Here is an 18,649-nt window from a genome sequence, read left to right as displayed (position 1 = left end):
TTATTCGTGGGCCCATCATCTCCTACTCAACGTAACATCGCCTTTCTTTTTTCCATACTTTCCTCGCCATAGTGGCGTACCCGCACAAGTACCTGTAGCGTTGTCAGCGGCAGAGCGGGGCCCACATTGTGGTTCCACGAGTATGTCCAATAAAAACCAGACGGGGAAATTGTCAAAGGTGTCTGTTGGTTCTCAGCGACAGACGAACCTTTATGCCGTGTACTAACCGGGCGGTGACCGTATCACACTATTCTTATTTTCCATTTTGCACTTTGTTTGTTCTCGGCGCTCACTAATCCAATCTCTAATGGCCGCCGCGAGGGTTCTGCTCCGCCTCCTCCAGGAGCAGCCCGATTCTCGAAGCCCAAGTTCAGCAAGTCCTTCTACGGTTGGACTCCCGAGGAGCCGCAGCTCCAGAGCACGAGATCCACCTCGAAGAGTGCGGGAACAATAACCACGTCGACCCCTCCCCCACCTTCCGCCGCTCCTGCCGCGATGGCATCTGCGGCTCCTGCGCCATGAACATCGACGGCGACAACGGCCTTGTCTCCTTCACCGAGATCCCGTCCTTCTGCCGCGCATGTACGTGATCAAGGATCTGGTGGTGGACACGAGTAACATATATGGCCAGTAGTCCAGTCCAAGAGCGTGGAGTCGTGGTTCAAGATAGCACGAAGGATCGGGCGAAGCTGGACGGGATGTGCGAGTCTATCCTCTGCGCCTGCTGCAGCACCTCCTATCCCAGCTATTGGTGGAATCCTGAAACCTATCCCGGGCCCGCGGCCCTCCTCCATTCCAACAGGTATGCCTCGGTATTTCATTCGATCTTGTCTGGGTCAGCTTTGTTTCTATTATGGCTTCTAGTAGCGTAAAGATGTTAGCTGGAAAGAACAAAAATTGATGCGAAATCTATTCTTTCTACTTGATGTTCTTTCATGTATAATCTATCTTTTCTGCTTGCGTAATGATTTCTGGTGTAGTTGTGATATGGTTTACAGTTTGATGACAGATATCCAGAATTACATTGCCAGGTTGAGTGTATGACGATCAGTCTGAGTTTGATGGGCTTGGATTCTTGAACTAGGTTTATTATTCTAAAAATTCTCCATGATTTACCATGGATGTAGATATTAAAATCTGCCTAAATTCAAAAGAAAAATGTATGTTATTCATAAGGATATGTTAGCTAATCATGACTCTAATATGGAATGAGTGTCTGTCTATAGGAGCTCAATAGGTTTGCATCTTCTTGATGTGTTAAGCTAGGATAGTTCTCTATCTAATGCTTATCTTGTCTCTAATTAATTTCTGGATGATCATTGTGATGTTTTAATAGGCGATTGGCTTTAGAAATCATCTATCTTATCTTCTTTCTTTGTGAAGTGTTTGACCATATGTATCAGTAATTTAAATAAGTGGTATATACAGATGCTGTCATGTGACAACATCACATATGGCCATTGTTCCCTTAGTACTCTATATGATTGCATAAATATTGTACGCAGCTGCATATAAGCAACTGCTTGTACATGGTGCACATAAGTATGAAAAAAGTATGATCGCATATGAGTTTATGTTTCCTCGTTGTTGTTATTATCTCGAATGTAGTATTATTTTAACACTGTGAAACAGGATAGACAATCATGTAACTTCAGTTAAATACACTTTTGTATGCTTCTTATACCTGATCACTGGGATGGCTTTTGAAGAATGATACTCTCTGTTTCCTTGTGTTTTATGTAATATATTGCGAAGTTGCGTGAAAAAAGAAAAATTCATTCCTTATGTATTCGAATATAATGTATTACTCTATAGGGAGCTGGAGATGAACACATAACTCGCTTAACTTTGCCTTATGAGTTTGGGAAGTCTTTTATGAGAAAATGGTTTTTGAAATTAATTATTTTTCCTAATCAACTTAATATTAGGAGACGAAATAGTTTGAATGTGATTTTTTAGCTTTCAATTGAGCAATTGTTCAAATTGCATGTCTTCAAGGTGTTTGTTGCTGTTAAATTAAGCATGCCTTTTCTCTCACACCAAGGCTGGTGTTATTCATCTTAGGCCAAATGACTTAGCAGAACTAGGAACTTGGTTCTGTTATTGCAGGTCTAAAGTCATAAGCAGCATTAGTGTGAACTCTACATTTGCACTGGGCCAAAATGAAGGATCTTGTTGCAAGGAATCCCTTCAGGCATCCAACTCGAAAGAGGAAAGTTAACTAGCTTATGATTTTAGTGTAGGATATGTAGGTTTTGCGCTCTTATTGTTTGCATCTGCAGAGCCGTAGACTAGACAGTACCTTCATGAAAATCTTTGGTAGGAGTATTGGTTTCTCCATCCTAGCGGATCATATGGTACCCGTGATACATTGCTTTAATCGACGATTTCAGCATTAAAACTCAAAGAGACTAGGTTGATTGCTTCTTTCCCAGTTCTTGATTGTAAGAAGTCCGATATATCTGCTTTTTGAGTTCCATTCTCCACATCTATTGTGTAATATTGTTTCGATTTCCTATCTGCAATCATTTTGTAGCTTGGTTATTGCTATTATGGTTTGTTATTTTGTTGGTCCTTGTTCCAATTAAAAGCTGAATTTTCTGGTGGAAGAAGTGGCATATAGGTGACTGGGTTGGATTGTATTCATTAAATTAATGGAGTTAACGTAGAAATCTTGTTCCATAAATTGTTCTGGATATGATTTGCTGTTTAAATGTTTGTGCACCATTGTATTTGCTACAACGTAGATGCAAGAACATACTGTTCCAAGTCTGCTGTCAATCTAACTGGAGCAATGTTCCAACCTTGAAACACAAAGCATGGTTTTTAATGCAATTGGTGTGTATGAATACATCCACTTTAGAACATCACCATCTTGAAATATGCTAGATAGTTTAACATGGTTGTGTCTTTGTCATTGCTTCTTCTACAGTACTGCATTTGGGATTTTTATGCCTACTTATAGGCTCTTAGTCTTGTTAATTGTTGTTTGATAAAGTATTATGTTAGTAATTGGACATGATGTTGTTGAGTACATAGAATATGTTACGTTTAGTCATTTTTGTTTATTCATTTATGATGCTTTTAATGGACCACTGGAGAGATGCTAGAACTAAAAATGGGGGTACGTAAATCACTGTCTCATGAATTGTTCTAATTTAATTAATTTCATACCCTTCTCGTAAAATTGATGATTAAGATTACATTTGCAGTTAAAACCAATTGGTGGTAAAAGTTAGTAGCAATGGAAAATGAAGACATGGCACTGCATCATTTAATGAGCACAATTTCTTGGTGGATCTTCCATATCCAACGAAAAGATATGTCTGCCTTTACGTTTCTTTCAGCACCTGCACCACATCTGTCGATATTAATGTATGACAGGATATTAATTTGGATGAGATTGATGAGAATATATATATATATATATATATATATATATATATATATATATATATATATATATATATATATATATATATATATATATATAGGTTGTCATAATAGCCGTCCAATTTTTTTTATCATAAAAATTCTCAAAAATCATATTTTTAATTTTTTTCTTTTTTAAAAAATGGCATTATCCTTGTGATCGATCTCTATGGCCTTTACCTTGTAACATGGTTGTCACCTTCTATCACATCAATTGTTAAATCTTTTTCTAATCGTTGACCTCGATTGAGGGGAAGGAGATAGCCACGATAAGGATGTTCTTTTATCTTCTCTTGTGTGGCCTATCGTGTCAAGCATAGCTTATGTCAACTCACTCGTCATTTCATCTTCCCGAGCGTCGCTACCACCTTTGCTATTGGAAGATTTTTTCTATGGTCAACATCAAGCATCTTTTCGTCATTGTCAATTCGACCCTCGTCTTTGATAGATCCCATTGTCGTAACTTATAAGAGCTATCTCAATAAGATTCTTTTGTCACCTTGTGATACTCTTCTCATCGATCTCTCAACCCATGATTTCTCACTCGAATATTATGTCCTTATTTTTATATTTTCATGCTTTTCTTACACTAATCTTTGGACTTCCTTGGCAAGGTTGGTGTCACTTCTACTCTCTATTTTATCTCTTTGAGTGTCACCACTATTGTTATCATGGAAGGTCTCTCTTCTGTGGTCAACATTAAGTACCTCTCCGTCGTTGTCAACCTAATCCTCGTCTTTGATGGATCTCATTGTCATCGCCCCGAAGAGCTACAAGAGCCTTGCTTTTCATTGGCCTCAATAAGGCTCCTTCATCATCTTGTGACACCCTTCTCATCGACTCTTCACCCCCAAATCTTTGTGTCTTTATTTTTATATTTTCATGTCTCCCTCGTTAACCCTTAGATCTAGTTGAATTCTTTAGTAAAGTTGGCACTAGATCTCGTTGAATTCTTTAGTAAAGTTGGCACTAGGCAGTTAGAATAAAGCATTTGGTAGAAATAAAATAAAAGGAAGCATTCAACGGGAAAAATAATAAAAATTTAGGATACTTTTTCAGAATTTGTTCAAAAATTTGTTCAAAAATATTTAAACCTTCTATGTACGTCAACCTTCTTAACACTCTCAAGTAATTTTTTGATTAATTATTGTTAATCATGTTTATCATTGAGTTTGAAAAGTGCTAAAATTTTAAATACCTAAGATGACGTTTACCACATTCATTAACTATTTGGCTTTTTATTTCTTATAATTTAGTTTAAAGTGATAAATACAAAAATTATTGATTTAGAAACTATGTGAATATATATATATATATATATATATATATATGTGTGTGTGTGTATATATGTATGTGTATATATATTCATATATATACATATATATGTATATATATATATGTACACATATATATACATGTGTATATATGTGTATATATAAATATATATATATATATATATATATATGTATGTATATATATATATGTATATGTATGTATATATATATATATGTACATATACATATACGTATGTACATATACATATACGTATTGTAACAAATCAGAAATAGATTGCAAATTAAAAGAACCCATCAAATGAACAAACGCCGGAATGGTGAGATGATTTGCCAATTCCACGCAATAACCACTTGCAAGAAAAAGAGGTGCGAACTTAGTCTTCATGTTGGCATTGCCCATTCGCCATCTGGATCGTCAAGATTCGTGTTACAGAACAATTCATTTCCTTTCAGCTCAAGCATCCACGAAATGGAGGCCACATCCTCATGTTGATGTTGCGAGCCTTAAATCGGGTTATTGAACTGTTACTATGACCCGATTTGCACTTGGAACGGGTTCGGGTCGGGATTGATCCGATCGGAGCACATCAGACTCGACTGCTCCGAACCTCCTCCGCCCTTTGATCGTCATCGGACAGCTTAGATCTCTCCAAATCTCGCACCAACCTGAACTCTCGTGATGGGGCATTTACACCTCGTGCGTCGTTCACACGCAACCGACAAAATCCGGATAACTTCTCCATCTGATCACCAGTTTCCCAATAAGGTATGTCCACGTGTTTAGATATCCTCCAGCTCAGCACTCCCGCCGCAATCCTTCTAGAAAAAGTGCGTGACCTTTTCCCGCAATGGAGCAAGAAAAAAACTGCTTTTTTCGTCCTCATCAGCAGAAGACTCGAGTCTTCTGATTATTAGTGACGGAGTATGCCGAGCTCCCGGCGAACCCGATCGAAGGCCCGCAAGCCCAAGTACGTCAGCCTCCGCCGCCATCTCTCCTCTCCCCCTCCTCCGCGGCCTCCCCCTGAGACAGCGGATCCCTCGGACATGTCCTCCGCCGCCGCTCCCGACGATTGCGTCTGCCGCCGACACCAGCTCGACCTCCCACCCCTCCACCCGGAGCACCTCGACCGCGAACCCAACGTGGCCTGCCTGCTCGATGACCGCGGCGTTGGCGGAGAGCCGACGCTGGCCGCTCTCCTCGGCGTCGACGTCTCCTCGTCGTCCGGCTCGCCCTCACCGGCGTCCCTGGCGTCGCCATCTGTCAACTGGGAGGAGGATCAGGGCGGCGACGGGGACGGGCTAGCGAGGCGGGCGCTCCGGGGACGGGAACGCTGGGCGTACTGCCGCGCCTCCTCTGTCCCCGCCTCCTCGTCGGAGGAGGAGGTAGCGAGCTCCGCCATCGGGGGCGACGGCGGCGTGGATCTGTGGCGATGCGCGACGCCGCAGGTGCTGGCGCTCAAGCTGGACTACGAGGAGATCCTGGCGGCGTGGTCGGACCGAGGCCCTCTCTACATGGACGGCGAGGGCCCCCAGGTCGTGCCGCAGCTCCACAACCACGCCGCCGACCACTACGACTCCGGCGCCTTCCCGGTGAGTCAACAAAACGCCACTCCCAACCTTTCACTGTGGATCTGGCCGTCGGACACCGTGATCATCGATCGATGTGGGCAGAACAGGTACTGGTGGAGGTGGGGTGCGGCAGTTGCAATCCTATGAAGGTGCCGGAGCAGCGAGCGTGCGATGGAGATCGGACGGCGGAGGGGAGCGGCTTGAGCAGGGAAGCGAGGGTGATGAGGTACAAGGAGAAGAGAAGGAATAGGCTGTTCGCCAAGAGGATTCGGTACGAGGTGCGGAAGCTCAACGCTGAGAAGCGGCCACGACTGAAGGTACGACCAAAGAAACTACAATCCAACAAGCAACGTTGATTGGATCTCGCCTCATGCTTCATTTTTCGTGAAAAGATCAGAATGATCATGTGACAAATCTAGACCAGTGAATCAAAATGCAAACCAAAAATCGACAATATTTCGATTTATATCATTCAGTGTGTATGAAGAAATTGACATATAGAAGAAGAAGAAGAATGATTTGAATGCAACTGAATTCCAGTTTTTGGTTGTCATGCTTTGAGATATAGTATGAAGATCTAATCCAAGTTCTATAATGCAGAGTGGAAATTCGTCATAATTATTCAATCATCGATAAAAAGCATATAATTCGATCGAAAAGAACTGTGACACTTTCGATTTAGCTGCAATTGAGAGTCACTCTATGTTTGGTACCAAATCATTTTGATCATGAAACAATGGAGATATGTCCTAGAAATTTTGGCATGCATTCAGGACATTGCAGTCCAGCTTAAGATTTCATCCTGCACTAGTTTTGCTCTTCACATGCTTCATTTTATGATCTGATGATGTACTCAAGTTGAAATCAATTGATTATTTTGTTGAAAGTTTTTCTGAGTGAAAATTTTCTCTTGTTTCGACTGCGGCAGGGCCGGTTCGTGCGAAGGAAAGATGATGATGAGGAGGAGGATCATTTATAGATTTACATCATTGAGGTCAATTTTAGTCCATCATTGGTTGTAGATCCCTGATGTAATACTCCATCAGCTAATAAGAACAGCTAAAACAGAGTGTTTTGTCATCACTAGAAAGTTGCAAAGAGGCTGAAGTTGTCAGCTCATACTGCAAATTTGTGTGCAGTTGAATCTGTAAAAACACAACAATTCAAGATGTCTACTTGCTCAGTTCTCAAAAATTAATCAGAAGTTATGGAATAGATAAGATTGATTCTTGATTGGAAGGGGAAATTGCTTTGGAGACTAGATTTTGGTATGTCTCTATTGCCTAAAACATTTTGAGCAGTTTGTTTATATTTTTTATTTTTGGAAGAAAATACACTGCTTCATAAACTTCAAATTTATTTGTTGAATGCTATTAAATTGTCATCAACAGCACATTAGCATTGGTCCTCTTGGATTATTGAATCCAATAACCTGCATTAAGGAGTTTGTAACTTTAGAGACTGTAACTTCATTTTCTTTGATAATAACTCGTTATTATCCGCGTATTTTTTGGGTAAAATTTTCATGAATGCTCAGCGGAGGTCCTCATCCAAAAGTTGAATCAACTAGTAATCTTTTTTGTAGCTCATGTGACAATGCTGTGTTTAGGCATCATTTCTAGCTTGTCTGTGTTCTTAGTTTGGTGACTAAAATCTCTTCCAAGATTCAGTTTCTCTTGTCTTTTACTTTTGACCAATTTCAATCTTTGTATCACTGTGATCTGCTGCTAGAATCCGACTCATCTCATCTTGATCTTGCCCATCATTTATGAATGCATTTTGTCTTCATTAGATATTTCAGCACAAAAAGGTACATATTCCTTCACAGATTCAACCACTAGCTACAGGGAGAATGATGAAAGAGTAAACTTAGTCTACACTCCACAGTGAGATTAAAGAGTCTGGAAATGATGAAACAAAAAGGCAAATATCTTTTATGCTATAGAACACTCTCTTTTTCTGCTATGAATGACAGTATATATAGAGTAGTGGCCTTACTGTATTGAATTGTAAGATGCAGTGTCAATAGACTACAGAAATACTTCATTGGCAACATCATATACTGACTCAAGTTTGTCTGTTTTTATCATTTAAGCTCACTGAGTTCTTTTCTCATGCTTATTTTGATCTCACTGCTTGATTTGGTTGGTAATCCCAACATGTCAAAGCCAGAGATCAAGAACAAAATCTGGGATGAAGCAAATGAAGCACCCCTGCAATGACTCAGGCCAGTAGGGAGTGCATTTTGGTTCATAGCCTATCCAATCCACAGCAGCTTTTGCATAATCATCTGGAGATGGTATAAATGTGGAAGATTGCTTCATTGCAATAAGAAGTCAACCATCAGTTGTGATCCATCTGCAACTCTGAAGTTATAACTACTGATGGAGGCATTTCTACAGTAAGTCACATATCCTCCTACAATACACACATTGATAGAGTTCTTATTGAGAGCATTGTTTCTGCATTATAAATGTATCATACAGAAAATACAACACTTATGAGGATGATACCGATAATTTTTCGTTATAGTATAATTTGAATAAATCTATTTTAAGTACCTATTTTTCTATTTGGATGAATCTTAAATCTACTCGGAATATCCAAATCATATTTTAAGTTGGTTCATTAAATACGAGTATACAAAAAAAATGAAGAACTATAATTGTTATTTAATACACCAATTGGGTATTATCAATTTTCATCATATTTAAACCCAAATACAAATACCTAATCCAACTCGGGTATTTACTCTTTTTCTAAATCTTTAGTCCTAATTCTAATTCAAATAAATAATATCTAAAGCCGGTTTAATCAGATGGATGTATCTGAACATTCCCTCAACCAAAAGAAATCAAAAATCAAAATGGACTCCTAAATTTGGTTGCTGAGATCCTAACAATTGGAGCAAAGAATGGTTTCAAGACAGCAATTACAACTTTTTGCCATCGAAGATGATCCAAAGCAGCAGGCCTGCAACCCTGAAAGGAGCCACTCGAACAATTAATTTAGTGAGACTGCAGCATGAACAAGGACAACAGGAATCAATGGACATCTACTAGGTACGGTCAATCCATCGATACATCGGAATCAAGGTGGAGGTGATCAGAGGTGGGTGTGCTCCATTACTATGCTCATAAAGGAGTGAGCAGAGGTGATTAAATAAGACATGGCTTGAGACCACCAGAAGCAGCAGGCATGAATGCTCTGCAGACAGAGCATTCAAATATCATTCTCCAATTACCTTGAATTATACTGTTCTTTAGCAGGTGAACAGCTTAAGCTACCATGCACATTAAATATCATTCTCTCTCACATAAAAACTAACTGTAATGATCGTACGATGCACTGTCCAAAGACCACACAAAGTACTTCACTGGCAACATCATAAACCGACTCTAAACTTTAAATTCTGTTCTCATTCCTCTTTCGATCTTACTGCTTGATTTCGGTTGGTAATCCCAACATGTAAGCGCCAGAGATCAAGAACAAAATCTGGGATGAAGCAAGTGAAGCACCACTGCAATGAGTGAGACCAGTAGGGAGTGCATCGTGGTCCGTATCCTATCCAATCCACAGCAGCTTTAGCATACTCATCTGGAGATGGTACAAATGTGGAAGATTGCTTCGTGGACACCATCTTTGTTGCTACATAGAAAGGTATCTGCAATAAGAAGCCAACCATAAGTTGTGATGTAGCAGCAACTCTGAACAAGTTTACAACACTCTATGCTGTTACTGATTTATTCTACTGGACTACATCTACCTCTGATCCAATTCAATTCTCGTCACGCTTCCTTTTTCTTAAAGTTTGTATTGGTCATGCATGGCCATTGTTGTAGATATTGACTTTATTACTCATAGATCATTAGCAAGGCATAAAGATAATTATCTCACTTGGTAGAAATGAATGACACAAACTGAACTGTGCTATTCAAATCTTTCCTACAAATATAAAGTAAAATTGCATGCAGAAACTTCATAGGAAGAGAATATTCGGTGAACCTGACACTGCACATCAATGCCCATCCTCTGGTACTCCACAAACAAGCTCCTTGACAACTGATCAATGTATCTGGGAACACATTTAGTATTCAATTATTCTTTTTAGAACAATTGATTTCCATAAAATGGATGAATGTGAATATACTTGCCTATAGAGTAGGAATTCAAGGTGATGATATCTTGCAAATTAACTCACTGGAAAAAAAGGTATATGTACAATAATTCTAAAGATTTTTGTTTCTTTTTTTGCAGGTAAGTCAAAAATTCATTCCAACTATATATATATATATATTTCAGCCATCATGGAGTACTACAGAAATGGCCAGGCAAAATCAATTCTTTATGCAGAAGAGCCAAAAGATATCATTGTGCAGCTATCAATGTCCATTTAATGAGCAAAAAAAAAAAAGAAAAAAAAAAACACTGAACTGTATCCTACTCCCTGCATGAAACACAGCAGTACTGCACCTATCTAAACACAGAACTGGCATTTACACATATGGTGACAGAAGGAGCAAATCTAAAAGATGGCTTTAATATTGTCTTTAATTTATGCAAGTATGAAGGTAATGTGAAAAAAAGTTTGAAAGATACATATGCAAGAATGTCTCCTTAGCTGCAGTGTGATGGACTCCCAACATTCTAAACCAATCATAAATTAAAAAGAAAAGAAAAGAGAACAATTTCAATCTTTGTTTTTCAGGAATTGTGTATTAAACTGAGTACAAATAGCAAATATTACAACAAATAGTATTTCATCTTTTAAGAGTAAAATTGAGGTCCAGCTGTTACTAGTAATCTAACTTCTTAATGTACATGATGTTTTACAAGTACTAGAGATGTGTCGGAAAATGTAAGAATATCTTCTTTTATTAGTGTTGACTTTTTCTTTTTTGGATAAATTGTGCAAGTGTCTTTGCCGGAAGAAAACACTAAAAACAGTCGCACGTCATCTCTTTATGTTTCACTGTGTGATTCATTGGACAGTTGGGAGACAGAGGCATTTCTCATCCAATAAATGCAATCATAAATTCCAAATACTCCCATCAGCATAGGAGTTATCTGATGTACTTTGGGCACCTACGAATCAGCCTGTCTTTACTCCAAAAATTAATGAGGAAAATTCTTGCAAGTGGTGCTTTGCATGCTGTGCGAGCTCTCACTGAGAAGGTAAACAAAGCCTTACCTGTTCAACCTACCATGCACATAAAACATGCATACTCAACATGTAAATATATCCAATGATGTACGCCATGATTCTTATGCATGTTACTCTGCTATCAGAATCCCGACTGTCCCGCCCCCGAAAAGTTTCAGGGCTGATGTCACCAGCACGTAGAATAGGAAGGAAGAGGAAAAAGGTGATGATGATGATGACGACAAGGATAAGTATGAGACTACAGACATGATCAGCCAGGTCACCCCTGATGTTCATCCGCGATTCCATGGTTTTGCTACCGATGAAAAAGGTTATGATGATGATGATGATGATGATGGAGGAGGAGGAAGCAGACTTACGCCTTGGTAGCAGCGTACACGGCAGAGAAAGGGAAAGAAGGCAGTACCGCCGAGGCTGCCGATCCGAGATTAACCACCGCGCCTTTCCGCCGCCTGAGCATCCCTGGCAGGACGGCACGCGTGACCCTAGTCGTCCCCTCCACGTTGACCCTCACGATGCTCCGCCACAGCTCCTCCTCCACCTCGTGGAAGAACATGGCGTGGGGGTACGTCGTCCCCGCGCTGTTCACCAGGACCCCGACGTCCAGCCCCTCGATCTCCGCCTCGAGCCGGTCGATCCAATCCGCCGCGTCAGTGGCGAGGTCCACGATAACGGTCTTCACCATGGTGGCCGTGTGTGCGGCCCTGATGCCGTCGGCGACTTGCTCGAGCTTGGCGGGGTTGCGGCCGGCCAGGACGAGGTGGAGTCCACGGTGGGCGAGCTGGACGGCGATGGCCTTGCCGATGCCGTCGGTGGCGCCGGTGACGAGGGCCCATGAGCCGTAGGACGACTTGAGGTCCTTGCCAGGCCTAAGGAAGGTGGAGTAGACCCAGCTCAGGGGGGCGATGGCGGCCCTAAGGAGGGTGAGGAATCCCAGAGATGAGAGCAGGATTATCAATGAGGGTTGGGCTTTGAGTACGTTGATGAAGTCGTCGATTTCCATCTCGACCAGCTAACATCCGTCGCATTAGACTCTCTCTCTCTCTCTCTTTATATATATATATATATATAGAGAGAGAGAGAGAGAGAGAGAGAGGGAGTCTAATGCGACGGATGTTAGCTGGTCGGAAGAATCGAGGACCCGGGACTGCGCCAAGGCACGGGGAGGCGCGGGGGAGCGGCACGAGGGTAAATAAGCGGGCGGCGGATGGGCGCCATCGGCTCTGTGAGGCGCGTGAGCGGCGGGCGTCACGGACTGGCGGAGAGGTCAGCACGGAGGCTCCGCCTCGGGAAGCGTGTAGGAGGGCAGTATATTATATATATATATATATGTATATATATATATATATATATGTATATACAGTATATATATATATACATGTATATGTACATATATATATATGTACATACATATATATGTACATATATATATATATGTACATATATATGTATGTACATATATATATATATGTACATACATATATATGTACATATATATATATATGTACATATATATGTATGTACATATATATATATATATATATATATATATATGTACATACATATGTATGTACATATATATATATATATATATATATATGTACATACATATATATATACATATATATATATATACATACATATATATATACATACATATATATACATACATATATATATATATATACATACATATATATATATATATATATGTATATATATATATATATACATGTATTTATGTGTGCGCCCGCACTTGAGATGTTTGAAAAAAAGGGATTGTAAGTAAAATAAATAAGTAAGCAATGACAAATTAAAAGTAAGAGAATTAATGCAAATCAATTTATAGTAGTTTGATCTTTTCGATTTACTATTCGATCTCGATTCCTATTCCATCAAGACAATCGACTTTTACTATCGATTTTCTTTCTAAGGGAAGAAGATCAACAACCTTTGTTATAACTTTTCTCCTTTTAATAAGCTTAGAAGTGAACCTCCACACTCATTTTTTTACAAGATCTTTCACCTTATATAACTTAGAATTACATCCAAACTTAAAATGGAGAAAGAGACTTAAAAAATACTCGAAGAGAGCTATAACTCTTCACAAACTTAGAATTTAATGCTTCATCTACCAAGCTTCAATGGGATATTTATAGGCTCCAAGAGGCTTCAAAATAGAGCAAAAAATTTTAAAGTCTTAAAAATTTCGAGGTACGAGCGGTACTACCATTGATACTGTTGGAAAATCTTGGGGGCGACATCACATGCGCAACAAAAGAACAGAAAACAAAATCCCCAATTTTCAAATATATGTTCGTCGTCATGCGAAGATTTGTGCACAAAACTCCACGAAATAGAAAACCACATGTGAGATAAATTGTGTTACATAAGGAGATCGTATATCCTTGAATCCCTATAGATCTCTAGGATAGGGTGAAGGATGTCAAGTGCCCTCCTCTCTAGTGATGATCCACACAGTAGGGCTGCGATGACGCTCCTCAAAACTTGAGGCCTACTTTGAGGTGGAGAGGGGGAGGAGAATAGGAGAGGAAGAAAAAAACTCTAGCTTATAAACTATTAAATCCTACTTATTTATAGAGGTCCCATGTCAACTTAACTCTAATGGATCGTCCCCTATTGGGTATTGGATATCCATCCAACTACCAAAGCCTCTTTAGATTAGGGATTTCTATCCAATAATCTATCATGGGCTCATATTGGATCTCATCCATAAGATCCAATAATTCTAGGGCTTATTGGATATCCAATAAGATAGGGGCTCCGGCGGATATCATTTCCGAACCTCTACTCATCGCAATGCCTATCATATGTGTGTGACCCTCTATGCCCAATATCGAGCTGGTCATGAGTCATACATATCAGAACTCCTTTTAGCCCAATGAATTATTATATCCATAATAATTCACTTGACTCATCGATTGCAGATGTACTAGGCCACTACGCTGTAGTCCCAAGATGACACAGGAGAATCCAATCCATTAGACCTATTTGTCCTTAGTTACTATGTTCCTATAGTCCCTCATCCATCTAATATCCTAGAGACCGTATACTGGGCATGATGTTGTTAGACCCATACGGTTTTTACTCTAGTCTCGCTCTAATCGGATTCTCTCAGTGAACTCTTTCTCTCTCAATTCGAATGACCCTAGCCAGGGATTTGTCTGAGCAAGAATACATGAGACATTCCTCTCACAACACCGAGAGTGGATGATCCTCTATCAACACTCAATAACCCTCGTAAGGTTGACTACCACTCCCGATGACTGGCTGTGCTAGATCTGAGACATCCAAACCTATAAGTCTGATATCAAAGAGTGGAGCACTCATATAGGACATCCTTGGTGTCTTAAGTCTAAGGACCAAATACATCACTGGGACTACGGAGTCGCTGTTTGACAATAAGACATCATCAACCATTTAGTATTTCGTAAGCGGATCACTTAGTGAACTCATTCCCAAATGAGCACCTATATTGTATCCCTAGTGTCCCCACACGAGTAGCTATGAGACCAGCTACATCCATCAAATGAACGAGTATATAACACACTAGTCTGTTCGGTTATCTCGATGTCCCTCTCGAGTAACCTATGATTGAGATTATTTAGGATCTGTGTTTAAAGGTGAATTGGTCTCATTATCATGATCTGATTCTAATTGCACAGATCCAAGGACATTACTATATATATATATATATATATGCAACAAGTAATATAAAGTGATAAATGTCAAAATATAATAAGCAAAAGGACTATGTGTCAAGTCACACGTGTTATCACTCACGTGATTAGCTTGTAGGGCACATATGACTAGTAATCGCCCACTTAACCTAAAGTCAATCACCTATGTATCTGATCCCCATCAGACCCATGTGATGCTTAAAAACAATCTAAAATAACGACTTTGTCAATGGATCTATAATATTATCTTCGGATGTAACTCTTTCCACTATTGCATCTCCTCGGGTCACGATCTCTCCAATAAGTTGGAACCTTCTCAGAACACTTCTGATAAGACCTGAGTTCCCTCATTTGAGCAATCGCCCCGTAGTTGTCACAATATAAGGAAATCAGCTCCTCGCTACCCAGCACAACTCCCAGATCTGTGATGAACTTCTTCATCCAGACTCCCTCTTTTGTTGCATCTGCTGCAGTAATATACTTTACCTTTATGGTTGAGTCAGTAGTAGAATCTTACTTGGAACTCATCTAGCACATTGCTCCTCCATTCAAGGTGTACACATACCTCGAATCTGACTTGCTATCATCGACATCAGACTGAAAACTCGAGCCTGTGTAGCCTTCAACCCTAAGGCTACTACCTCCATATATAAGTAAAAGATCATTAGTCCTTCTCAAGTACTTAAGAATACACTTTACTGTTTTCTAGTGCTCCAAGCTTGGATCCGCCTGATACTTGCTCGTGACACTCAAAGCATTCGCTATATCAAGCCTGATACATAGTATAACATACATGATAGACCCTATTGTCGAGGCATAAGATATCATATCCATGTTCGTCCTTTCTTCAGGAGTATTTGAGGATATATTCCTAAAAAGCGATATCCTATGTCTCATCGGTATGAGACATCTCTTGAAATTTTCTATGCCAAACCTTTTAACAATGGTGTCTATGTACCTGGATTGGAACAAGCTAAACATCCTTTTGGATCTATCTTTATAGATCTGAATCCCCAAGATATAGGATGCTTCCCCTAAGTCCTTCACTATGAAGTATCTAGATAACCAAGCATTTACTATAGATAACATTCCTATATCATTCCTAATGATCAGTATGTCATCCATATATAATACTAAGAAGGTGATAGTGCTTCCACTTACCTTCCTATATACATAAGGCTCATCTTCATTCTTAACGAAGTCATAAGATTTGATTGCCTCATCAAATCTTATGTTCCAACTTCGGGAAGCTTGCTTTAGTCCATAAATGAATCTAAACAACCTGCACACCTTATCTACGCAATCCTTGGACACGAATCCCTCGGGTTGTATCATATACACCTCTTCCTCGAGGTTGCCATTGAGGAATACAGTTTTCATGTACATCTACTAGATCTCATAATCATAGTGTGCTGCAATAGCTAATAGGATTCAGATTGATTTTAGCATGACTAGGGTGAGAAGGTTTTGTCATAGTCAACACCTTATCTTTGATAATACCCCTTAGCCACTATCCTTGCTTTATAGGTATCTACCTTTCCATCTACTCCGAATTTTTTTCTTAAAGATTCACTTGCAACCGATGGGTACAATACCCTCGGGTGCATCAACTAGGTTTCAAACCTTGTTGGAGTACATGGAATCCATCTCAGAATTCATGACTTCTTGTCACTTCCCAAAGTCTATACTCATAATAGCCTCCTAATAGGTCTGAGGATCAATATTCTCAACATTCTCTCCTCCAATATGTCTCATATATCTCTTAGGAGGATGGGATACTCTGTCGGACCTATGTAAAGTTGGAACTTGTGTGTTAGGTACCTGAACAAACTCAGGCTGTAGAGTGGTGCTTGAGTTAGGTTCTCAAATCTCGTTTAACTCTATCATGCTCCCACTATCTCCGCCAAGAATGTGTTCCTTCTCAAGGAATACCGCTCTCTTAGCTACAAAGATATTTTGGTCCTCAAGATAATAGAAATAATACCCACAAGTTTCCTTGGGGTATCCCACGAACTTGCATCGCTCCGTCCTTGATTCCAATTTATCGAGGTTGTGTCTTTTAACATAGGCAGGGTAGCCCCAAATCTTAACAACCTTATGATCGGGCTTCTTCCTTTTCTATAAGATCGGGCTTCTTTCCTTTCTGAGGGGCATTTTCATAATTTGGATCAAGGATATAATATGAAATTTTTGAAATTTCGAGGGGCCGCTGCGGGTACAACACCAGCGGACCAACGCCGCCCGCTAGGGCTCGCTATCGCCACTATTGGCGGCTTGTGCGTAGGCCCAGCACCAGCAAGTGCCGCCCTTGTACGCGGGCGTAGTGCCCGCGTGCAGGCGACCATTGTTGCAGGCTACCCTACCTACGAGAGCCCAACCAGTAGGTGGCGCCTACTGTAGGCAGGCCATAGGCCACCGGCCGCAAACCGCTGGTAGCAGCCCGCCGACCACCACCCCCTTGCACGTAGATGGCAGCTAAGGCTATCATCCGTAAGGGCAGCAAGGATAGTAACTGTTGCTGCCCTTTCTCGCTTTTGCGTCAACGATTTTGACGTCAAAAACTTCTCCAAAACACAACACATGTAGTTCAAAATCAATCTTTCACACGAACAACCTAGCTCTGATACCACTATTGGGAAATCTTTAGGTGACATTATATGTGTAGCGGAAGAACATAAAATAAAATCTCCAACTCCTAAAGATATGTTCATCATCGTGCGAAGATTGGTACGTAAAAATTCATAAAATAGACAACCACCTATGAGATAGATTATGTTATCTAGGGAGATCATATATCCCTGAATCTCTACAGATCTTTAGGAGAGAGTGCAGGAGGTCAAGCGCCCTCCTCTTTAATGGTGATACACACAGTAGGGCTATGATGACGCTTCTCAAAACTCCAGGCATGCTCTGAGGTGGAGAGGGGGAGGAGAATATGAGAGGAAGCAAAAAAAGTTTTAGCCTATAAACTATTGAATCATACCTATTTATAGAGGTCCTATGTCAACTTAACCCTAATGGATCCTCCTGTATTGGGTATTAGATCTCCATCCAACTATCCAAGCCTCTTTAGATTAGTAGATCTCTATCCAACAATCTCTCATGGGCTTTTATTAGATCTCATCTATATGATCTAATAATTAAGGAGTTTATTAGATATCTAATAAGATAGGGGCTCCGACGGATATCTCATATCCGAACATCTACTCATCGCAATACCTACCATATATGTGTGACCCTCTAGGCCTAATATCGAACTGGTCGTGAGTCATTCCTGTCAGAACTCCTTTTGGCTCAGTGAATTATCATCTCCATAATAATTCACTTGACTCATCGATTGCAGAAGTACTAGGTCATTACGTCATAGTCCTGAGACGATATAAGGGAATCCAATCAATTAGACCTGTTTATCCTCAATTATCGTGTACCTATAGTCTCTTATCCATCTAATATTCCAGAAACCGTATACCGAGCATAGTGCTGTCAAA

General features: G+C 40.1%; 2 protein-coding genes and 1 non-coding gene across 3 annotated transcripts; 2 read left to right on the top strand and 1 right to left on the bottom strand.

Moving 5' to 3' along the window:
- The first annotated feature begins 282 nt into the window (after window positions 1–282).
- Window positions 283–2,865, top strand: LOC108951441 (uncharacterized). Its single transcript, XR_010501526.1, has 2 exons — window positions 283–802; window positions 2,110–2,865. It is a non-coding gene; the product is annotated as an uncharacterized LOC108951441 (transcript).
- A 2,698-nt stretch (window positions 2,866–5,563) lies between these two features.
- On the top strand, window positions 5,564–7,535 carry LOC103999941 (zinc finger protein CONSTANS-LIKE 3-like). The gene is made up of 3 exons (XM_009421847.3): window positions 5,564–6,317; window positions 6,404–6,613; window positions 7,225–7,535. The coding sequence occupies exons 1-3, from the start codon at window positions 5,652–5,654 to the stop codon at window positions 7,273–7,275; spliced, it is 927 nt and encodes a 308-aa protein (XP_009420122.2). The 5' UTR covers window positions 5,564–5,651; the 3' UTR covers window positions 7,276–7,535.
- Window positions 7,536–9,512: 1,977 nt separating this feature from the next.
- On the bottom strand, window positions 9,513–12,637 carry LOC103999942 (very-long-chain 3-oxoacyl-CoA reductase 1). The gene is made up of 3 exons (XM_009421848.3): window positions 11,820–12,637; window positions 10,302–10,371; window positions 9,513–9,960 (listed from the first exon to the last, which is right to left on the bottom strand). The coding sequence occupies exons 1-3, from the start codon at window positions 12,461–12,463 to the stop codon at window positions 9,715–9,717; spliced, it is 960 nt and encodes a 319-aa protein (XP_009420123.2). The 5' UTR covers window positions 12,464–12,637; the 3' UTR covers window positions 9,513–9,714.
- Window positions 12,638–18,649: the final 6,012 nt, after the last annotated feature.

Source organism: Musa acuminata, chromosome BXJ3-10 (genome assembly GCF_036884655.1).
Source record: "Musa acuminata AAA Group cultivar baxijiao chromosome BXJ3-10, Cavendish_Baxijiao_AAA, whole genome shotgun sequence".
NCBI lineage: Eukaryota > Viridiplantae > Streptophyta > Magnoliopsida > Zingiberales > Musaceae > Musa > Musa acuminata.
Note: the sequence above shows the minus strand (reverse complement) of the source record. Positions and strands in the feature narration are given on the sequence as shown.